This window comes from Fibroporia radiculosa (assembly GCF_000313525.1).
Source record: "Fibroporia radiculosa TFFH 294 genomic supercontigs, scaffold20985, whole genome shotgun sequence".
Taxonomy (NCBI): domain Eukaryota; kingdom Fungi; phylum Basidiomycota; class Agaricomycetes; order Polyporales; family Fibroporiaceae; genus Fibroporia; species Fibroporia radiculosa.
The window spans coordinates 1-23,202 of NW_012133500.1; the positions used below are offsets into that span (position 1 = coordinate 1).

Consider the following 23,202-nt stretch of genomic DNA (forward strand, 5'->3'; position numbering starts at 1 on the left):
AGCGTGCGCTGACATAGTACAGGTAATCTTAGTCGCTGTATTCCCCCCACAACTGAGCGTGCGCTGACATAGTACAGCTTCAACAGTAGCCAGTCGTTGCTGACCTAGGCCCACTTATTACCACCCCTCCCTCTCGCAAAATCAACGATGCCCGTACCATGGAGTCGCCTTGTCAACGCTGCTATCGTCAGTGCCCTCATTGCCATTGGTCTCAGCTACCTTTGTCCACCCATACTCGGAACAATAGGCTTCACCCCAGGAGGTGTTGCGGCAGGTAGACACAATCCATTGAATTGTCCCTCAATATTACTCACATACTATGGTGCAGGGTCCATGGCCGCTGGAATTCAATCATCAATCGGCAACGTGGTTGCAGGATCCATGTTCGCAATCTGCCAGAGCATTACCATGGGTGGCAGCATTCCCTTCCTTTGGATAATTACATCGGCGACAGCTGCAGCAGGACTAGGAGCCCTGATTGGATGGGTCAGTGGTCCAGACAGGGGAGACAGCACCAGTCCGATGAGCCGTTTCTGGAGCCGGATTCAGAGCACAGCACGCAGTATATTCCAGGAGTCCAGCTATATGTGGAGGAAGATTTGGCAATGGTTGTAGGTAGCATGTCATGCGTACGGCGAGATTCATAGATCCATAAATATTGTATACCCAACCTTGTGCGCCATGAAGCATCCATCATTATACGTAGGGCAACACGCCATCCTTGACACTCTGCACTACGCGCCCTAGCGCAGTATTGATCAGAGTCATACGTGGGAGTGGTTCCAGGTGATCACCAAGCTTTGCGGCGAAATTTTTCCTCGTTGCATACTCGACCAACGCATCGTAGGGCATAGTATATCCGAGAAACACCGTCTGAAACTTGAGTTTACGTCTCTTATGCTGTTTGGCTGCTGAGTTGACTAAAGTCTGCTCTTGTTGAGCAGGTGCCGACTCGGAAGTCGGAGAATCCTAAAAGCTTCGAGGTAATGAGCGCGGCGATCGGGGTTTAGGAGAGCATGCTACATACTTTGCACCCACACGGCTTCGTATTGATATCCTGGGAGCCATGGGCTCAGGCATTGAGCCTCTATTGCACGAAGTAGTACTTTGCAATTTGATTGTAAGACAATTATGTGTAGAAAATACAAAAATGTAAGTACATATAGTGTGCAAATACGGTATCAAGTGTTGATGGCTACCATGTCCATCTCGAAAGCACGTCCGAGTCCAAATGGACTCCACATCACATTTCCAGCTCGATCTGAGATGTCGCCGCGGTCGCTTAGATTCTCTTTTGCACTCATCTTGTTGTTCTAGAGGCTTGAAGCTTGATGATGCAAAGTCGACGTGTTCGTGAAGAGACCGGCTCCAGTAGAGATATGGTAGATCAGGCGACTGACTATGATCATCAGCCAAGATGCGTGTACAAAATCCTGCTCTTAATATGTGCATCATGAACATAGCATGCGTCAGTCAAAACACTAGCGATACAACGTGCCCACCAGATCATCAAACTACCTATGCAAACAGCCGCTTCGTGTATCTGGTAAGACAGAACAAGAAATGAGCGACAACTCCAATTGGGTCATGGCAGCACTTACGAATTTAACCCATGAACCCCACCCTCAACCTGCGCACTCGCCGTACGAAGCTCAAAACGCACCTTACCCTCCTTCACGCCCTCCCGAAGCTCCGACACGCTACGCACGCCGATATCCTGGAACGAATGTTGCAGACCCGCATACAGGTACGGCACGAACTGCAGCACCGAACCCTTGTCTTGCACATCCCCGGATACACCTTGCGCAACTTTCACCGCAGATGACTCGGAGAAGTAGCGCGTCGTCGCTGCGTTCTCGTGCGTTGTCCCCTTCTTCTTCGTCGGCCCATTGCTAGTGATACCGTTCGCAGCGGATGTAGGTACAGGTTTGCCCTGCTCCATCGCCTCCTGTGATTTGAAGAATATATCATGACACAGCGCGCGCACAACCACGAGGAACACGAACCAGACTGCCCATGCCGCGATACGCCTTCACGCGCTTACCCTCGTGATAAAAGTACTCTCCCGGTGCCTCCGACGTGCCCGCAAGCAGACCGCCCATCATTACTGCTCCCGCACCCAGCGCGAGCGCCTTCACGATGTGCCCGACATTCTGAACTCCTCCGTCCGCGATGACCGGGACACCGAATTTGCTCGCAAACTCCGCGACTGCATACACAGCCGTTGCCTGCGGCCGCCCAACCGCCATGATCTCCTGTGTGATGCAGATCGACCCGGATCCCATCCCAACGCGCAAGCCATCTGCGCCTGCAGCAATGAGGCTCGCTGCTTGCTCGCGTGTGACGACGTTCCCTGCGATGACCTCCAGCTTCGGGTATCTGCTCTTAGTCCACTTAATCATGTCGATTTGGAACACGCTGTTCCCCTGCGACGAGTCGAGCACGACGATGTCCAGCCCAGCCTCAACAAGCAAAGTGAGACGGTCGCGATCTGCGGGACGCGTCCCAACGGCTGCGGCAGCGTAGAGTTGCTTGCTGGCGGGTAGTTTGGAGGCGAGCGGGAAATTCTGGTTTTTCAGGAGGTCGGACCGCGCGAGAAGGGACGTGAGCCGGCCTTCCTTGTCGACGATAGGCAGCTTGCCCTTCTTGGAGTCACGGAGAATGTCGTTAGCCTCCTCGAGCGTGACCCCTTCCGGCGCAGTCACCAGACTGCTGGTCATCACGTCGGACAGAGGCGTAGACGAAGCACGGAACTGGATGTCGCGATTAGTCACGATCCCGAGTAGTTTACCGCCCAGCGCGCCGGAATCTGCAAGATGACATCAGTGCCTGGTATAAGAAGCGAAGGTAACGGAGACGAGTCAGAAGAAAGCCAATGATAATCGGTTCCGCATATCACGCGTGTACAACGCGTTGCTCGGAAGAACGAAGGTATGGATAGTAAAATCATCACAATACAGTGCCCAAATTGGCTCTAGGTCAAACGCACGCTACTTACCAGTGATGGGGATACCAGAGAAACCAAGCCGTTCCTTTACATCGAGTACGTCCTCTACACGATGAGAGGGTGACAAGACGACGGGATCCGTGATGAAACCGTTCTCGTGACGCTTTACGCGACGCACCATGGCAGCCTGGTCCTCGGGCGACTGATTGTGATGGATGACACCGATGCCTCCGAGGAGCTACAAGGACAAGCAGAGAGTAGTCGAACACACTGCAGGAGTCGTGCGGTGTACACGCTCACCGCCATAGAGATAGCCATCTCGCCCTCTGTGACGGTGTCCATAGGACTGCTCATGAATGGGGTCTTGAGAACGACATTACGAGTAATCTTGCTCTCCGTAACGACTTCGTGGGCGGCGAAGTCAATTTTACCAGGCAGCATGAGGAAGTCGTTGTAGGTCAAACCGCCGTGAATTTTGGAGTTCATAAGCTCGCCAACGGAGAGGCCGTCGGCTCCATCATAGTGCTTAAGATGCTCGAAAGCTTCAGAGGGGTCGAGAAAGGTTTTGGTGGGCATTGTCATCACTTGAAGGGAAAGAGACGATGGTGGCAGCCAGTAAAACTGACAAAAGGGAGAAATTTGTGCTTTCTGCGGGACGGGCGTCTAATGTCATACACGTGATTGATCTAAATGGAGATATATAACATATTTAGTTTGCGACTTAGAAGCAGGAAGTATTTAAATGTTAATCAGAAGCTCCTTTTTGTATGCAGTAAGGCAATTAATTGGAGAACTGCGACAAGCGCCAGGCGCATCACTACGTTAGCTCGCAGTGAATTTCCTCGGAACTCATTGACGAATGCGACGACTGAGGCAGTAATAAAACCGATACATATCTCAATAGCGGCGCTGCAATAAGGCTGTGACCCACTTCACTAGCCGGTGGTACAAGAACAGCCATAAAATCACCCCGATCAAAATCTACACAACAATGGCCCGGGGCCGTACACACAAAGCAGTGACTGAGAATATCTGGAGTACGACGGAGATGATCTGTACTCAGTACGCGGCACAGGTAACATCCGATCATATTCAAAGACGTTGCAACCGATCGTGACGACGACGCTGGATGGAAACGGAACCATTTTCAAGCACACATGTCACACACATGGACATATAATCTCTGCAGACAAGTCGAATTGGAAAATTACGTACTTCTTGATTTGAATTTTAAGTCGTACTCTACAGAGACTTGCATATTCTGCGAGCAGACTCGGAGTAGGTATCAGCCTCAGGCGGATGGCTGTGTCGCTCATCTTCCGGCTTCCATCTGCACATACTGACCGACGTGACTTGAAGGACGACACGAGCCTGATGAGTCGACATAAAGATAGCCATCCTTGATGATGATCTCTGTCTCAAATTCTAACCCATCTGCCCACCTGGACTTGATATCATAAGTACTCACCTGTGCACGGTATCATAGCGCCTTCTCCAGAACATTTGGCGCCATGTGGAGAAATGCATCGAAATAGACAGGCGGCATTTAGAGCATAGGAAACTCGTCTGCGCCCAACACGTTGTTCAAGATCGAAATCATATCGAGCCTGAGGACCAGGGCTAAGATTGTTGAACTGGTAGGCTCGTATCTGGGCTGTGCCGGCGTTGCGACCATAGGGCGCTCCGGAGAGGGAAAGGCACCCAACCACAAACGTCGACGCCTGCAATGCCATGCCACTTACCGGGACCGGCACTTGCGTCTGCAGCTAATCCCCGAACCACGATATCAGGCATCGTGGCCGTGACACATCTGTCCTCTAGCTCCCGCCCGTTCTGCACCTATATATGTGCGGGCGCGGGCGGACATGTCGGCATCTTCGCCGTCCACCCACATTTCATTCCCTTCCTCCCGCACCAACCCACACTCACACCCCCCGCAAGCTTAGGCCGCATATATGCGTCTGTTCCCGTCGTGCCTTCTTCTTGCGGGCAGTGCTGCCCTCTGCGCCCGTGCGGCAGACATTTCGGAGAGCAGCATTGAGGTGTCCTTCCGCCCACAAGACCTTCCACAGAAGACGACAACTTGCAAAGCACTCAACCGCGCCGCGCGAACGCTGGAGGATATCCAGATCGGTATGCGTCTTTCTCGCTTTCATATCAGCGTGCTCGGCTTACCAGCGTGTTGCGACGAAATAGAGTACATCGACGTGAACCCGACAGCAGAACGGACCCTCCTGATGGTGCACGGTTGGCCCAGTCTCTGGCATAGCTGGAAGTTCCAAGTCGAGGAGTTCAAGGTACGCGTCCATTCGCTTTCGTCACGCTCCCATGTCTCCTGTCAGACACCTCGGAATCTGTGTGTGAATACGGCGTGCAACGCACGTCCCGTTTGCCCTCGTTCTATGTGCATAGCCCGTCGCCTGATATTCGCACTGACCTCCCGTCCAGGATGACTACCGCCTCATCATTCCGAACAACCGCGGCTTTGCAAACTCCACACATCCCGGGGACTTCGTGGCGTCTGGTACCTGGGCAGATATGGTTGGTGACCTTATGTGTGTCCTGGAGCATGCTGGGGTCAACACCGCTGTGTGCATGGGGTACGTTGGGTCCTACGTCCTGCTCTCCCTTCTCTCGTCCTGACGCCATTCTTCAGACATGACTGGGGCAGCGAGCTCTGCTATGAAGCCGCACGCATGCGGCCCGACCGCATCACCGCCGTGCTTGGTGCTGTCGTCCCATACATGCCCTCCGAGGGCTCTTTTGCGCCATCGAGCGCGCTCGTGCCGTACCTCCCGCGGCTCGCATACCAGATCTACCTGGGAGAGTCCCCCGACTCCGCGTCCGTGGAGCTGAACAAGGACGTGCGGCGGACGCTCAGGGCAACGTTGCGCACAGTAGCGAGCCCTCCGCCGGAGACATTCTTAGAATCGACGACAACGTACTTGGGCGCATGGAAGGAGGTGAAGGAGGTGAGTAACGTAGAATGCGTATGTTGATAGATGACCGACGCGCACAGATTCCACCTATCCCGTTCTTCACAAAAGAGGAGGAGGACTACTGGGTGGAGCAGTACAGCATACAGGGCTTCGAGTTCAGTAAGTCACTTTTGCATTTTGTACATCGATGTCATCTAACATCACTTGCAGCTCTTGAATTTTACACCATAGCTGTATGTCATGCGCTTTGCTGCGTCTCTCGCTCGTTTTCTGACGCATATACCCTACTATCCGTAAACATACAGAATCAGCTTGGTTCCTGGGAGTTCATCCACGCGCAGGGTAACTACACCATACCCCAGCCAGCACTGGCAATCCTTCCGATCCATGTACGCGCATATATTCACCCCTGACTTCTATGTCTCATGGACCTTCCGACATTGCTGCACAGGATCCTGTCGCAAACTGGGAAAAAGCCATGCAGCTACTCAGGTCGCAACACTTCCTTCCGAATTTAGCAGTGAAGGTAACGTTGCTCGTGTTAGGTCTATTGACTCCTGGCTGATGGACCGGGCGGATAGACTATGGATGGAGCGCATTGGCCGCAGCTCGAATTCCCGAAAGTGTTCAATCGTTTTGTGCGGGAGTGGCTGAATGAGATTGAGGGAAAGGAGACAAAACCTCAGGATACGGAGCAGGCAGTACTTCATGTGCGTTCGGCGGGTGAATTATGATAGAGGCTCCTGGTCAGCGCACTCCCTGTAATGTTAAACTCTTCTCTCTCAAGCTCGGCAAACGTTCCACATTGTATCTGCATAGAAGGCGGAATGGATCGGGATTCCCAGGTGGATTGATATTATTGTAGTTTAGACAGCCACTGTAATGATTTGTAGTGTCAATGATATTTTATTCCGAATCGCATCGTGGAATTTTGTATCACCTCTGCGATTACACGATGCACGTCCTAGATCCGCACGAAGCATCACTAAACTAACTTCCAGCCAAGTCTGTCAGGCAATTCCAGACCGCCCGATACAGCGCGCCTGTCATTTCAACGACCCACTGTAAGCGATATGTAGGGGTGGTAAGCTCGAAAAGCACGAGGGCCAGTTTCACTCTAGGATTTTCTCGATACTGTGCATATACAAATCGATACGGGCTTTAGGGATATATTGGGGGCTGTACATAGAGTATATTCTACCAGAACGTCCACCGATGGCTGCCAATGTCGCCAATATTATGATTGTTCTACCGATGAATCAATGTCAGCATCGATTGCATTGTGAGCGGAGTTGAATCATGATGATGTGCGCCGCACGAGTGTTACTTAAAGATTGGAGGAGGTCGAGCTGGTGGCCCCTTTCCCTCCGATGTTCACCTACCAGATCATTCGCCTTCTTCACCTGTACAAAATAGAATGTTTGAAGGCCAAAGCCTTCAGCTTCAACTTGGCCGTATTAGCGATAACTTCGCAATGTGTTGAGCGCAGCAAATTCAATCGACTCGGTACGCCACTACTGCACGTGCCTTTGTCTTCCAGGGGTAGCTCCTAGAGTGAATTGCCTCCGCTTGGTCCTATGAGATTGGAGGGTAAGTGAATGTATACAAGGGTCCCCACAAAACGAAGTTATTAACTTGCTAGAGAAAGAGTTTCAAGAAAGAGTGCAATCGGCATGGGTCATTCTCCCACGCGCAACATGGAGTCGCGTCGCGTCGCGACGCGTCAGTCACGTGGGCGTCAGTAATTGGCGCATAAAAAAGACTCGGGGGGATGTCGATGATTCAGCAGATCGAGTGAGTCAAGATCTCCCAGCGGTCGAAAGAAATAAGCCGCATAAATCCCTGGCCAAAGGTGAACATGCTCTGTCCGTGCGGCCTTTGCAACCTCGTCGACGAGGCGTTTTGTGATCGCCTATCGCAATCGTTTCACACGCGCTGTCATCTGGAGTCACGTTTGGCCGAGTCCGGTATAATTACGGCAGGCGGGGCGCCATCCTCACCCAGGCAAAGAGCTAGAAGCCTTGGGCAAGATTTTCTTCTACCTCTCTCCTAATCATCTTCCCGTTTGCTGGAGAGATACATATAAACCAGGAGCAGGGGCGACAGATCTGTGTCCTTTCTGCTCCAGCCATGCAGTCACACACGAGTGCCGAGTCTACTCAGCAGAATGCTGCTGCCGGCCATCCTGTTCTTTCAAGGCTGAACACTGCCGGCCTTGGAAGTCAGTCGCGGACGAGCGACAACCATCTCCCCACTCCCCCGCCTTCTGCTAAACTGCCCATGTCGATGCCAACGGCAGCAGTCGATATGTCAATGGCAGACATTCTGCCGCCGGGTGGCTTGGAGCGCCATCAGCAAACTCATCCTCCGATGCAGGCGATATTGGATCCGGGATATCCTACGGCGGCGCAGATCCAGGCTTATAACCAACAGCAGCATGCTCGGGCTCAGCAACTACTCCAGCAGCAAAGTCTACAACGGCCCAGCTCGGCGCACGCCTATCCTCCTCAGCCATCCGCACATCCTTCCACCTCCCAAGGCCAGCCCCATCAACGCCGCGATCAAGTGCAAGTGCAAGGTCGCCGTGAGAGTCAATCACGGCTGCCTTCTGCGGCAGGACAGTTTGATCTCCCGCGCCATGTCTCCGGCCATGGCCACAATTCCACTTCCTTGCAGCAACCAAACCAGGCAAGCGCGCTCCCGCCCACTCGTCTCCCGATGCTAACCTCTGCTCTTGCCCAGCTTCGATACATGCCATCTCAGCAGCCACTCGCGGGGCCATCCAACCACTCGCGCCAGGCATCATCACATAGGCCTCATCACAATCCCACGCCCAGCTCAGAGACGACTGTCGGCCCTCGACCTCAGCCCCTTCAGCCCCCAGCTCAGCCTCAACTTCAGAATAACGGGCAAGCTCAAACACAAGTGCAAAGCTTTCCAAACTGGAGCCCGACGCAATGGGATACTGGTGCTCATGCGCGGGGGACATTTCGTGGTGTCCGCGAAATCATGGAGCAGACCATGGTCCGCGCGGAGGCGACGCTGCACGAAGAGCTTTCAACGATTAAAGAGCACTATGGCGCCCGTGAAAAAAATGCCGTTCGTTTGTTCAATGGACGCATAGCTGAGCTTTATGCTATGATCGCCGACAGCCATGGTCAGCGCGATGCGGCGCTGCGTGAGCGTGATAAAGCCCAAAACGATAGAGCGACTTTACTGGGGGCGTCCTTGAGGTGGAAGCAGGGGTTCATGAGTTTATATGAGAGGGCAAAGCAAATGAATGACGAGTGTCTGAGGTTGTGGAACGATAGGACGCGCTTGAATGCGGCTTTGGCGAAGCTAGTTGTAGAGGCAAGCGAGCGAGAAACTAATGGCTCTGTAAACGTGTCTCTGGAGAAGGAACGGAACCTACTGATCTCAAATCGTGCGTGCCCTCGTTGACGTTCGTATGGTCATTCGTCTTACCTGTGTTGATTTGAGTCCTGGAGCAGACAAAGCAGGAAGAGCAAATGAGAAAGTACGAGGAACAGAAGAGGATAAAGGCGGAGCACGATCTCGAGCTGATGAAGGAATATTTCAGAAAGGTGCGCGTCAGGTTACATTTGGAACTTTGCACTCCCAGCTCATGTGTGCGTCCCTTAGAACGTATCGCAGCAGAGTTCTTCAGCGGAAGGTTCGGAATCAGGGTCCTGGCAAGAGCTTCCGCAGGCCATCGCTTCCATCCTCAAATCGCCATCTGCGGGGGCTCAAGCTCAGCAGCCGTTATCCTCAGATTCTGAGCGGGTGCATGCACCTAAAATTATGCCTGTCGCTGCTGGTGTTGCTGGTGTGGTGACGCCTCCAAACTCGAGGCTGGGGACTGCTGACCCAGAAGGCGGAAATAATCGTGCCCTCTCTTCCCCTTTACCACCGGCAATGCAAGACGTCATTGATCTCACGCTCGAGGGATCCGATGAGGAGCGTGATGATAATCTATCACGAGTGGTCGCGGATGCGCATGAAGTGGGGAAGAAGCGTGAGCGAACTTCATCAGAGGCAAGCATTGCAGAAATGGTCTTTTCAGCAAAGAGGAGACGGATAGCAGAGGATGCGGATTTCAGCACAAGTGCGGATCCGGTGGCTTTCTTTTCGGAGAGATGGGCGAGTCTCGAGCGGGACATTGCAAAGATGCTTGGACCTATCTCGTGGCAGCCGCCTTCGCAGGTGATCGCTGAAAGGATTAATATTTCCACTCCTGCCCCTGCTCCTGCCCCTATTGTGAATCCCTTTTCGAATGTAGCAGGAAGGTCAGGACAGGAAAATGCGGAGCCCCCCTTACGGACGCAGCCCGATGCGGAGGCAGAAATAGCTGAGCGGGATATGGTGATAGACTTGCAGTTGGAATACGATGACGACGAAGGCGCAGGGGAGGACGAGGAGCGCAAACCGGATGCCGGTCAGCTAAAACAAGAAGAATCCGACGAACTCATCAAAGAAGAGGAGGACGTCAAGCCAGACGTGGCTGTGGCTTCTCCCGCTGCTGACTTTGCTCCCCTTCCAAATGCAGGGAAAGCCGGAAAAACTGAAACCGCACAAGAGGCAGAGGATAATGTTAATATGGGTGACGACACTCTGCTCGCCGACGATCAGCAACTATCAGGGTCGAGCTCGAGTTCGAGCACGATTCCGTCGCCAAGAAAACAATTGAGCATATCTCATATCGACCTCGCCTACCGGAGGACAGCTGATAATATGCTCGTTTGCAGGATGTGCAGGCACGTACCGTATGGAATCTTTCACTTAATTCAAGCACTGATTATTTTTTTTTGCGGCCTATGATAGCTCAAGGCAAAAACTTGTCGATACTTTTCCTGTTACTATATACAAGGCAGATGCTTCGTGGCAGGAAATCGTTAGCCACGTCGAGAGCGAACATCCGCCGGGATTTGAGTTGCTCGTCAACATGACTCCAGAAGAAATTGCAGAAATGAAGTTGACTCTCGACTAATTTATGTCGTGGTACTTTTTGCCTAACTTATTATTTTTGACGTAGGCAGCATTTTTACGAACCATGGTATTCTGACTCTAACTATCGTTTTACAGTCTTTAAATTATGGTTCATGACGATATTCCGCTTCTCAAGCACGAATTTGTTAATGATAAACTCTGAAATGTTTGCTTTCGACATGCTTCACAATAATATATTTACTTCCTGTATGCAGCTGAACCATGTTCTATGCTAGCGTGGTCAGCGATATCAACTGCCGCATGAGCATGAGCATAAGCATAGTACGAAGTAAAGGAGACGTGCATCCCAGTCTGCCTTATAAGCGTAACAACAACGATAAGTTACAAGCTCGTCGATGCAGGACGACTGACGTCGCGGAGAGAAAGTCCGAGAGACACCCTGCGCAATCCAGTGGGAGTCGGTGTTCCAACGGTATTGTCCCCACCATACGATGAGCCAGATAAGAAGATGCCGTCCCGTAACGGGGCACATGGCACGCTGTGACGATGCACGTTCCCTCGTGCAGCGACGTGCTCTCGATACTGGGCCATCCTAAACGAGCCAGACGCGCGAAGGCCCATCAACGGCGTACTGAACGAATATGAGGCCAACAGTCGCGAGGGGGACTGGGTACGGTTCGGAAACTGCTTGCACTTCTGTACCTCCTCGTCGAGCCGCTTCCGGAAGTCCGCCGCGGTCGCGTCTCTCCAGAAGAGCGCTTCTGGATCGAGGTCCTCATCTTGTGAGTGTGCAGAGTGCGCGAGGTCGCGGCGGTCGCCGAAGAGCGTCCATGCGTCGTGCGCGCGGTGCTCGGCGGGCGTCGAGCAGTCGATGCGGGGGAGGAGGCCAAGACCGTTGAACGGCGACCCGTCTTCGTTCATCACACCTGAGAGCCCCAGGCCCACTAGGACAGACTCATTGCCCTCAGAAACACTCACGTTCGCGTAGGGGAACTCGCTAGACCCTGTCGCGCGTGTAGAAGGTGAGCGTGAGCGGCGAGAAGGCGTGTGTGTGAGCGAGCACGATGGGCTAGAGAGTAAGGAGATATCAGTCTCGTTGACCAGCGACGGGGTCCCATGGTGCGCGGGGCTGCGGACATCGAAGCGCCTGAAGAAGGCCGAAGATTTGAGTTTTGGACAGGGAGGCGAGGAAGGCTGGGAACGCGCAATATATGAGCATTTGCCATCCTCTTCGACGAGCCTCAATGCGTCCGGCGACACATCGAGCAAGTACCGCTCGGAGAGCTGAGCGAGACGCTGTTCATGTTTCGTGCGTCTTGCAGGGGAGATGGAGAAAAGCGCGCCGTTTTCGGAAAGCGTGCGTCGAGACGAGTAGGGGCGCACCTCTGCTTTGATGGGAGTGGTGATAGCGGTCGAGGATGGACTCTTCGTCTTGACGAGAACATAATGTTCGAGCTCCCCTGTAGCAGGATCGATGAGAGGAAGTGTCATCCGTCCAGAAGGACTAGATGATATGACAACGTAGGAAATACTGCGGGCGAGACGGTGGGTGACGTTTGAAGGGGCCATGGCGAGAACCAAGAGTACGCGAAGATGAACAGTTGCTGTGGGTAGGTTCGTGTCGTTGCGTCGAAGTGTGGATTATTACCGGAATAACCAAGATGGGACCGCTTGTAGGAAGACTTGCTGTGAGGACAGGTGTACAAGACAGACACTTTCTCATGGGGACTATATAGCTCTGTAGCATGGCTGACAATGTAGCCCAAGAGGTTGGCGGTCAGCAGTAGAGGCTGTCCCGAGCAATATTCAGAGCAGGGGAATCTGTCAGGCCAGACTGAGATGTGAGCCTCTCTGAGGCCTAGGTAGGTTCTCCCGTCGATCGTGTCAACTGTGATACTTTCTTCCTGTGAACGAATTAGTTTGGCTGTAGGTTGCACAGTCTGATGGGACATGTTCAGCTTGTTTCTGGAAGCAAGTACAAAGGACGTAGCCGTAAAGTTCGCCTGGTTACCCGACCCATTTCATCCCCACACATGTCCGGTCGTCCATGATACTCATTTTATGCCGATGAATGCTGGCTGCAGCATGGACGCCCGATGCTGTCATTTGGGTGGCGAATGTGAGACCGATGATTGAATTCGTGAGCTGGCAGCAGCCTCATGGTTGGGGTGCGAGAGCATTGAGAAATTTATTTTCTGCAAGAATATGACTTGACGGCGCCCAAATGAAAATGGTTTCAATAAGTGACGACTAAGTGTATGAAATTGTGCATAAATACTTTTATCACTGAGTGTCTTCCTAAGTATGTCGACAAGTCCACCCGGGGCGTGGCGACGGGCAGCCATCCCAGCCAGCAACGGCCCTGTTTTCTCCATTCTCTTGCCCGCATGCTATTCTCTGGGAATCAGGCCTGGTTCGAAAGCGCTGTCAACGAATACAATGGCGCGCATGCAGCCCATTTGTCTCGCCGGCGTCGGCGGTGATGATAACCGCAGCTCTTCTGGTTGCACACCCATGTGGACGATGCGAGCGAGATGAACCTGATGGATATGTTTGAAGGGTAAGTTTGTAGCATATTTCGGACCGAGTGTTGGCCGATGGCGGTAATCAGCCTCGAGGCAACCATGCTTACCTTCCTTACCTGGTCGTCCACCTCGTTGTGCGCCAGGGCCATGTCCCTCTTATTGCATGCCCGTCGCCACGTTGGAAACGCGAGTACAATGAATCACTACTGAAAGCTCGATCTCTTATCCGCACACAAAGTTCGTCCTGTTCCTACGATCCTCCTATCTGTCCTCCCCTTTGAACCAACCCAGATCATGTCTAGTCAGTCGCCGCAGCGTACCAGGAAACCTCTGATGCACCCAGCAACACAAGGTATGTCTTCTTTGTCTGTTTCATCCTTTCACTGTTAGCCCGCACGCGACCTGGTACCTTGCGATGGCTATAGACCTAGCGTTCGACTGGTCCGACTATTGCTCGCAGCGGACCCGTTGCTCTTTTGGCTACGAAGATCCTGCAGCGTTGTCTTTTACGTCTTTGAGTCTAATTGATCAGAAGATGCATCTTTTCGGATGGTTTTTGCTTATGTTGGATTTCAACGTTACCTTTCGCAGCTGTTCGTCGCAACAGTCGATCAGCCTTTCGCCTTCGTTCTAATCATCGGCTTCTAAGTGATGTAACGCTTGACGACGGCCACAAGCTTAGCGTAAATGACCCGATCCCATTTTGCGGACCTACCACCTATGCCCGCTTCTTATTTTATTGTTTATTGAGCGGTGAGGATGCTATGATCGTATCCCCACGGCGTGAGGATGTGGTGATAGCTCCATCGTAGATTACTTTGGCAATAGGGCATATCCGAACGTCTCGCTCCACAATCTTCACCACTGTAAAATTTTCATGCCCCTTGGTACTCATTTCCACTCCTCGTTATTTATAGGAACCATCCAAGGCATTGCGCCCCGTGAATCGACACCATCGCCTTCTTTTCGTGAAAGACAGCGGGCCGCAAAGGCACACTCTATGCCCAACGTGCCATCGGTCGCACAAGCTCTTGCCACCCAGAATTCGCAAGCCATTTATCCTCCAGGTCAACAGCCTAGTCCAACTATTTCGAACTCTTCTCAGCAGTCTCGACGAACGCCTCCACCTACTTCTCGCATCTCTCCTGTTGCTTCGAAGATGTCTGTTTCAACACATGCACGTGAGCGCAGTCCCGAACGACTGAATTCTCCACCGCCACTTGTGCACTCTCACAGCCAGCCGATTATCCCTCATCTCATCCCGCTTCCGCCAGGAGGCCCGCATCATAGCCAGAGCCAGCCCAACGTCCTTGCGCAGGTTGCGCAGAACCCTCATCATCCACGGCCCATCAACCGGGTTCCGCCTCCACAGTTCTTGACTCAGTACCAGGGTGCGGATGAGAAGTGGCAGATGACGGAAGAGTTAATGGCAGAGATTGAAAGGGCAGATTTGCAGCAGGCGCAGGGGCAGTTCTCGCATCCTGCAGGGACGTCTGGTGTCGCGTATGCGGGCGGCGCGGCGTCGAGTGGGTTAAGCCTGCTTTTGCAGCACTCCATGAACCCTGCGGCGAAGGATCCGGCAGTTGAGAGAGTGCGTGCGGGAGGTCGGTCCAGTCCTAAGGAGCAAGACAACGGCAGTGCCCAAGCAGCAAAGCGTCAGGTGCGAGAGAAGGAAGCCCAGAATGCGCGCGAGAGCCCGAAGACCCGTGACCGTTCTCAGACGGTCTCGTCCATCTCCTCGCTCGAGAATCACTCGGTCGCTAACCGTACGCCTGAGTATCGCGGATCGCCTCAGTATCAGACGCCAATGGCGTCACCGGGTGAGCGAACCGCTGCCTATACGCAGTACGTGTCCGAGGGCTACCAATCCGGCAACGCACAGGGTCCCACGCCGCCTGCCCTGCGAAAGCCTGCACTTGGTTCTGCTGCCGCCGAGGCAGCTGCGACGCGCTCGACCCCCCCTGCCACGTCGAAACTTGCTGCATCGAGTCACACTCCCCCATTGCAGGCTATGGCGACTCGACCCCCCGATCGATCCCTGCCAGTGCAGGAAGAGCCTGAAGAAGATGTTGGGCACTATGTTGACCACGATCCCGAGTACGAGGACCGTCACTCGCCGATACCGACTTCTGAAGTCTATCCGGAGGCGGTGCGATACGAGGCACGTCGTGAGCACAAACGTGCAGCCAGCAATTCTGACGACGATGAAGACGATATGACGTTGAACGAGGAAGTTGATGACGAACATCTGCAGCAGGGGAAGAACAGTGAAGAGTCAGAGACCGGTTCTGGTTATACTCCCCGTTCTCCTTCAGTGAATCTACCCGATCGGACGATGCAATACGTCGCATCTAATGGACAGTACTCGCAACCAAATGGCCAGTACGCGCAGGTCAACGGAGACTACCAGAAGACGGTTCGGGCTAAGCATCGCTCGGGATCGACTGATCAATTGGGCATGCGGAGCTTCGACCCGACTTTATTTGAACACACGGTTAATAGCTTGAGAAGCAGCGACCAGAGTCCCTCTGCGAGCACTCAGCGGCCATCTGCACCCCAGCAACAATCAACAACACAGCCCCAGCAGCTTGCAGATCTGTCGAGACAGCAAGCTGAGACCGCTCGTCAATATGCCGCGGGGCGCGCAGGAGAACAACGTATGGTCTACCCTCCATTTCAACCCCCCTTACCTCTTCCTCCCCCAGATGAGTTGCAGAGTGTGCTTGAAGATCCGACTTCTTCATACATCCGCTCGTACCTCCAGACGCCCGGATCTCGTCCTAACGCGCCCATCCCTCCAACACCGCATTCGCAGACGGCCGCACCGTCCCCCCTTATCTCTGCCATACAATCCGAGATAGAAACCCGTCCGATTGGCTCTCCGTACCCATATCCCTTCACTCACATACGGCGCACCGCTATCGCAGCCGCGCAGCAGGCGCCTTCATCCAGCTTTGACATTAACAGCCCTGAATTCATTCGTGAGCAGATCCAGCGCCAGTTGCAGGTCTATGCGATGAACAATGGTCTTCCTCAACCCCAGACGGACTCGACATTCTCGCCTCCTGCGACGCCTTTCCCTGCCCCAGGATATTATCCGTATCCGTTCCTGCCCATGATGGGTATGCAAGGCACCGGCGGCCACGGGGGCGCAGCCGGCTCAACGATGAGCATTCGCTCGAGCCCGAGCCATGAGCCAGTGCAGCTGCCGCCGCCACCGGCGATGCGTGGACGCGGCCTGAGGAAACGAGAAACGGCCGTAAACAACCTTCGTCCTGTGCAAGGTGGCGCGCGCACAGTTCGACGCGTGAAGCCGCCGCCTCGGGTTGAGAGTACACAGCCACGCGAAACGAGTCCGGAGCCGTCCTCGGGTTCAGGCGAGGAGACCGCTGGCGAAGAGCGGTTTGTGGACCAGTATGTGGCCGAGGCCAATGCGCAAGCTTCTTGGGTGAACGGGAACGGCCATGGGAATGTGAATGGGAACGGGAACGGGGTAACGCAGCAAGTCGACGACGACGATGGCGAGTGGGTGGACGAGGAAGAGGAGGGTGAAGAAGAAGACTTGTTAGAACTTGAATACCACCCCACGTATGTGAACAACACCCAGAAACGCCGAAGGAGATGGGATACGCGTTGGGATGCGCTTTCGCAGGCGGTTAGTGTTTCGTCGTTTTTGGTGCCTCTGTCTACGGCTGACCTAGTCTGCTCGCTAGTTCCAAGCGCTGGATCGCGAGACGGATGCGACGTTAATTTTGCTAGCAGCCCCATCGCATTCAACAAAGCTTCACGCTCTCACGTCGCGTTCGATCCGACGAGATGCGGGTTTGTTAAACTCACCCAAGTTGGCGACCATCCGTGGCTCCTTTAATTATCTCGCTGCGCAGAGACGTAATGCCCGCTCGCTGCGCCCTTCACTTGTTGAGCGGCTACAGCTCTCTGCTGCGTCGACTTCATCTGCGGACGGCTCACCAGGAGCTGGAGGCTTGCGCGAAGAAGAGCTCCGGCGGGCGCTGGAGGTGGCTTTAGGGAGTCTTGGTGAGATGCGTCAGATTTACGACTTACGAGAGGCTCGCTGGCAAAATGAGATGCGGCATGTTGCCGAGGACCGCAGCAGGATAGAGTTGCTGGTGCGGCAGATCCTGGGACCGCATTTGTTGAATGGGCAGTCAAGCTGAATCACGGGAATTACGAAGATATAAACGATCTCATGCATGCAACAGGCTGCGCAGTGAGTTCCCATGGATCTCATGTAAAATACATGTATATCATGTAGAATATGTACACTTCATGAGCAAATGTTGAGATTTATTGATTTATTATTACCCTTTGAAGGACATGATGTTGCGATTATTTGTTATCGCACAAACTTGAATGATCGATCGACATCGTAGAATTTATTCCGCACTGCATAAAGCTTGTCTTAGGCTGCCATCCTTTCCTTTCTTGCCAGATCTTGGGCGAATACGATCACCTCATATCACGACTTCACGTCTGTTGTATCAACTGCGGAAACTAAACGTGATAGCAGAAATGAGCTCGTCAGAAGGTGGTAATGTCAAATCCATATATTCGGCACGACGAGGATCGCTAATTTACATCCTCTTTCTCCCAGTCTTTGTTGGAGTAATTGGGGGGAGTGGATTGTATCATCTAGATAATCTTACCTTTGTGTGAGTCGCGGATTCATCAACTCTGAGAGGTAAAGCTGATCCATAGGCAATTTATCAGGAAGCATGTCAACCCCGAGACAGTAGGATATTCTTTCATCACCTTAAAATCCACCAAACTTATCACGCTACACAGCCATGGGGGTACCCAAGCTCGCCCATTACCATTTGTGCCCTCCCTTCTGGTACCCAGGTAGCTTTCCTTGCCAGGCACGGCATCGGACATAGCATCGCGCCCTCCACTGTACCCGCACGCGCGAACATCGCCGCTCTCAAATCTCTCGGAGTGCGCGCAGTGCTCGCTTTCTCTGCCGTGGGTTCGCTTAGGGAGGAGGTCGCCCCAGGAGACTTTGTGCTGCCCATGCAAATCATAGACCGCACAAAGGGCGTGCGCCCCGCGAGCTTCTTTGAAGGCACGAGCATTGTTGCACATGCCGCTTTCGGCGACCCTTTCGCGAATCGGCTCGTACGATGGCTCGAGAGCCGCGTGCGCAGGGTGCTCGACGAGGAGGCTGTAAAGGCAGAGGCAGGCAAGGGCCCGAAGCTGCACACGGATAAGTGTATTGTGTGTATGGAAGGCCCTCAGTTTTCGACTCGCGCGGAGAGCCAGATGTACAGAGCATGGGGTGCGGATGTAATCAACATGAGCGTGCTCCCGGAGGCGAAGCTTGCGCGAGAGGCTGAGCTAAGGTGCGAGCAGCATGTCGTTTGTCTGCGGCATAGGCTGAGATACTCGTTAGCTATGCGCTGATTGCCACCGCGACGGACTATGACTCTTGGCGACCACATGAGGCTTCGGTGACTGCTGCGGAAGTGTTCAAGATACTGCAAGAAAATGCGCGCGTCTCCCGCCAAGTCGCAGCGACAATCCTAGAGGAATTGCATGCCGCGGCGGTAGACGGAGATCTCTTCTCCGAAGAGGTTGGCTCCATGCAATACTCCATCATGCCTCGTTCTGGCCAGCAGAAGGAGGAAGATAAGAAGAAGCTAGCTTACATTCTCCCGGCATATTTCAGCTGAAGAGCAGCGAATTGTACTGGCAGCAGCATATTCAATTATATAGACGAATGTATGGTAGGTATTCTTCGCGAGTTAGGCTTCAAGTGACACGCCCGACTTAAATCACGTCGTCGTGACCGTTGCCAGCCCTAAAATCGGAATTTGATGAACGGCGTCCGCCATGATTTCCTAATTAGCGCTATATAGATATTATTCGATGTCTACTTAGAAAGACAGTCTAGACGCCATTGGCTTATTGAGTAAGGTGACTAAAATTGGGAAAGCTTGCGGCGTTTCATCGCGTTTCATTGATTGTCGTTGTCAACGCGAGGAGCAACGACAACGAGGAATGGTTGCTCTTAGCCCGCAATAAGCCGGTCGAATCTTTGCATCGTCCTGCGGGTATCGCGCACAAATACATGGCAGTTGTACGGGAAGTGATAGGTGAGCTAGGAACCCTTCTGTTATTGTCCTGGGAGAATTCCAATCAGCATTCAAATTCTAATCTACCTGATTACCATTGTTATCCAGACGGTCCAAACGCTCGCCTTTCTCTTTCTATCAACCACCCACCATCGTCGTCTCCGTTTCCCTCTCCAGGCTCGCCCTTTCTCCCACCTCCTCGTCTAGGTGCCCACGAATTTGCACTGCGATCCACAACCAAGCGTAACAGTGCTCAGAGACATAAAAGCGAGGACCACATGGACGAGAATTCCACGCCCACAGCTGCGTCGATGAAGACAACGTTTGCGCGGACTGATGTATCTCCTCCCACAACGCCGACGATGAACGGGAATGGGCTCGTACAGACTACACCGCCAGCAACGCCGACGATTACTATCCCCGAACCACAGACTCCAGAGCCCGTCCTAGTTCATCACAACTCTCTCACCTCGTCTCGTCCCGCACCTCCGAGCCCCGCAGTCTCGCGCCGTGCGTCCACAGCGCTCTCGCGACGGTCCTCGGCTGCAAGGTCGCGCCGCCAGTCCAAAGTCCCACAGAGCTTGCACGACTCAGAGGCGTCCACCTCGTCGACTGCCACCGCCACAGTCGCGCTGCAGTCACAGCAAAAACGGCGCTCGCTACTCGTTAAAATCCGCGATTTCGCTTTTCCCAAGTCAGACGACCGGCATGTCGGACGCGGGTCTGACGTCCCGCGTGCGAACCGTCCACGACACCGCTCTTCGGCGTACTCAACCGCGTCGTCGTCGTCGGCGAGCTCGAAACCCGAGGAAGACGTCCTCATCGAGGACCAGCGCGGGAGCTGGAGTAGTGCATTCCGCTGGAACGCACTGAGCAGTCATTTCAGCTGGGGCTCGAGTAATGCCAGCGCTGCTCCGAACGCGGAAGACGGGCCGTCTCGCATGGATTTTGAGCGCAATTTTGATGCGTCGTCGCCAATGGAGGAGGGGCCAGATCCATACGAGAATGATTTCACAGAGGATGATGAAGTAGAGACATACCCAAGCGAAGACGCGCCTCCTGTCCCGGGGTTGTATCGTGCGCTCTTTTCGTTCGAGCCTGAAGGTACGGCCGAGATGGCGCTGGAAGAGGAGCAGATCGTACATATCATTGGGCGTGGAGGAGGCGTTGGCTGGGCTGTCGTCGAAAAGGATGATGGCGGACATGCGTTGGTTCCCGAAAGCTATCTCGAACTGGTCAAGCCAGATACAGACTGATTATTTCGTGGCTTTTCTCGTGATTTCGTTCGTGCAGGCGTGAACGGATGTTGTTCTCTTTTCTACATATCCTTCCTTATGGTCTGCTTGGTATTCGGCATGCATCTCTATGCATTCAACACGTTGTTAAGCTTGCCATACACCATTTCAGACATCGTTTGTAAAGTGTATATGTTCTTATTGCCGACGTCTCTAAGACAAGAGTCGCACTCTGCAATGGTTTTCGCACATACTGCCTCTCCTCTAGTTGATGAATCCAAAGCAGGTTGTCACAAGGAATCAAATAGAGAGGTGAGCACTCGTCTGAGGTGATGAAACTGTTCGAGATAAGACTCTATGAAGTGTTTGAGCAAGGCCAAATATTTGTCAATCATACCCAAATTGAGATCGTCGAGAAGATGGCGTGCTCAATAAAATCCAAGCATCTCATTCATGATAAAGATCTCCCGACTTCCAGCTCATTCGGGGTCCTGCCCAACGTGTGTTCTATCGTCGATGACCTTGTAAAATACAGGTATGAGTGTGGAGCATGGAGAAGTAGAGAATCCATGTTTGTCATTTGAACCTCCTTCCCTCCCTTATAGATGACTCCTTGGTCGGCGTTCGTGAACACAGCGAGTCGTCGTCGAGATGGACATCCAATGCAACAAGCATGTTGAATTAAGACCATCTTTTATATAGGTCTTCCACTACATAAGCATCTCATTTTCATATACATTCTGTTCCACTGACCACTGCATTATAGGCCTTACTGATCAAAACCACACCACCATATTCCACTATTTAGAGCTAAGGATCTATATAGAAGGGGAGAACGGGGCACTGAAAAGCTACAAAGTCATATGGCAGCCACATGGCTTGACTGTTGCTCCCTAATGCTCTGCATGTGGGCACAAGAAGGAACTGTGATAATAGGTTGACTACACAATATACAAATAGTAGAATTACTGTAGTAATAAAATAAATTCTGTTATATTCCTGAGTCAACAGTACCTGATTGAATTATTGCATAAAACCTTGAGCCTTATATCATGGGTGGTTTCAAGCTTCCCTTATAATTGTTTTGAAATCACATTAGTATAGAATATAAAGTTAATCCACAGGTATTTCACAAAATTCTTGGGCAGAATATATGAACCCCTGACACAGAATTTCAAAGTGTCTTTCTTATCTCATTACTCTCACAAATGCGGTCTTGCTCAGTAATACCCTATTTGTGATTGGCACAGTCTCTGATTGTACATATAACAATTCATGTTTATGTGCAGGATGCAATTTGCTCATAAACCTTGCACCACATCAGCAAGCATCACTAAAGTGTGTTGGACTAGCTAGAGCTTGAATAGTACTGCATACTGCAGTGAAACCCTTACTTGGATTGTGGTCACAAGTAAAATTTGGTGATAGGGTTGCCTATCTGTCCAAACTTGAGTTATAAGTAATCAAGTGTAGTTTACTTTAGGAAAACCTAACATATTCTTAGATAAGGGTTGAAATGTAACTTAAGTTGAGTGGTTCAACTCCTCTATGTAAGAATCATTGGTGTCACTATAGGAGGTAATAAGCAGGAGTCCTTCTAGCTATGCTATCTATGACAGGTGGTTGGCAATAGTGCAGATACTCTGAGCCCTGCTGGATTTAGAAAGAAGGGAGGAAGGAGGTGCTTTTATAGGCCTCTGATGATCAGTAATTAACACTACTGTTGCTTGTTCTCATAGAAAGGTAATTTGGGTCATATTATACTCCTTAAATCTAAATCTGAGTAATCTGGGTATATGCAAATGTAGAAAAGTACAGTGTATCAAGGAGATGTCCTGTGATTACAAACACATATAAACTCAGGAAACTCAGGAAACTTAGATAGTGGTACTAGTAAACATTCTTTTTTATTTATTTTTATTCTTGTTTATAAGGGTCTATACTCTAGCAGGTACTTGTAGACTACCATAACTGTTACAGCTTCAGGGGGGGTTTCTTTTCTTTTCCTAACTATTCATTGTTGACCCTGTACTATACAACTGATCCTATTACCTGATATGTTTCACCTACATCAGCGTTTCATATATATTGTGTTTCACCTATATCATATTTCAACTACATCACATTTCATGTCTATAGTGTTTCATATTCATCACTGATACAACCCAGTGAAACCTGTTTCATGTACATCACTGATCCAACTCAGTGTTTCATACTTATTAAACTCTATTTGTAGTACTATTTAAGTAGCACTACTTATGCTACTGTACTTCAGTTTTGTCCTCTTGTTCCCTACGTACCTTTATAGGGACATCCTCAGTAATAGACTCAGTTGTTGTTACAGCTTGGAGGGGGGGTTCTCTTTTCTTTCCTAACTATTCGTCGTTGACCATGTACTATACTCCTGATCCCATCACTTGATGCTTCACCACCATCATGCGTTTCATATCTATCTATCCATCACCTGTCCCTTGTCTCCTGTCTTACTTACATCACATTTCATGTCTATCATGTTTCATT

The 23,202-nt window shown here is 52.0% G+C and overlaps 7 protein-coding genes across 7 annotated transcripts; 5 read left to right on the forward strand and 2 right to left on the reverse strand.

The window, feature by feature from the left end:
- Positions 1-147: 147 nt before the first annotated feature.
- On the forward strand, positions 148-615 carry FIBRA_07957 (uncharacterized protein; the record flags this gene model as incomplete). Its single annotated transcript, XM_012329618.1, has 2 exons — positions 148-274; positions 329-615. The coding sequence occupies 2 exons, from the start codon at positions 148-150 to the stop codon at positions 613-615; spliced, it is 414 nt and encodes a 137-aa protein (XP_012185008.1).
- Positions 616-1,518: 903 nt separating this feature from the next.
- FIBRA_07958 (uncharacterized protein) lies at positions 1,519-3,523 on the reverse strand (the record flags this gene model as incomplete). Its single annotated transcript, XM_012329619.1, has 5 exons — positions 1,519-1,543; positions 1,602-1,948; positions 2,007-2,809; positions 2,999-3,185; positions 3,248-3,523. 5 exons carry the CDS (start codon positions 3,521-3,523, stop codon positions 1,519-1,521), a joined length of 1,638 nt encoding a protein of 545 aa, XP_012185009.1.
- A 1,379-nt stretch (positions 3,524-4,902) lies between these two features.
- Positions 4,903-6,620, forward strand: FIBRA_07959 (uncharacterized protein; the record flags this gene model as incomplete). Its single annotated transcript, XM_012329620.1, has 9 exons — positions 4,903-5,080; positions 5,144-5,244; positions 5,396-5,547; positions 5,604-5,919; positions 5,967-6,045; positions 6,097-6,119; positions 6,192-6,275; positions 6,338-6,412; positions 6,468-6,620. The coding sequence occupies 9 exons, from the start codon at positions 4,903-4,905 to the stop codon at positions 6,618-6,620; spliced, it is 1,161 nt and encodes a 386-aa protein (XP_012185010.1).
- Positions 6,621-8,016: 1,396 nt separating this feature from the next.
- Positions 8,017-10,873, forward strand: FIBRA_07960 (uncharacterized protein; the record flags this gene model as incomplete). The annotated part of the gene is made up of 4 exons (XM_012329621.1): positions 8,017-9,310; positions 9,367-9,470; positions 9,529-10,649; positions 10,708-10,873. 4 exons carry the CDS (start codon positions 8,017-8,019, stop codon positions 10,871-10,873), a joined length of 2,685 nt encoding a protein of 894 aa, XP_012185011.1.
- Positions 10,874-11,214: 341 nt separating this feature from the next.
- Positions 11,215-12,402, reverse strand: FIBRA_07961 (uncharacterized protein; the record flags this gene model as incomplete). Its single annotated transcript, XM_012329622.1, has 1 exon — positions 11,215-12,402. One exon carries the CDS (start codon positions 12,400-12,402, stop codon positions 11,215-11,217), a length of 1,188 nt encoding a protein of 395 aa, XP_012185012.1.
- Positions 12,403-14,235: 1,833 nt separating this feature from the next.
- On the forward strand, positions 14,236-19,045 carry FIBRA_07962 (uncharacterized protein; the record flags this gene model as incomplete). The annotated part of the gene is made up of 6 exons (XM_012329623.1): positions 14,236-17,013; positions 17,072-17,393; positions 17,971-18,028; positions 18,087-18,108; positions 18,162-18,715; positions 18,766-19,045. 6 exons carry the CDS (start codon positions 14,236-14,238, stop codon positions 19,043-19,045), a joined length of 4,014 nt encoding a protein of 1,337 aa, XP_012185013.1.
- Positions 19,046-19,443: 398 nt separating this feature from the next.
- On the forward strand, positions 19,444-20,703 carry FIBRA_07963 (uncharacterized protein; the record flags this gene model as incomplete). The annotated part of the gene is made up of 1 exon (XM_012329624.1): positions 19,444-20,703. The coding sequence occupies one exon, from the start codon at positions 19,444-19,446 to the stop codon at positions 20,701-20,703; it is 1,260 nt and encodes a 419-aa protein (XP_012185014.1).
- Positions 20,704-23,202: the final 2,499 nt, after the last annotated feature.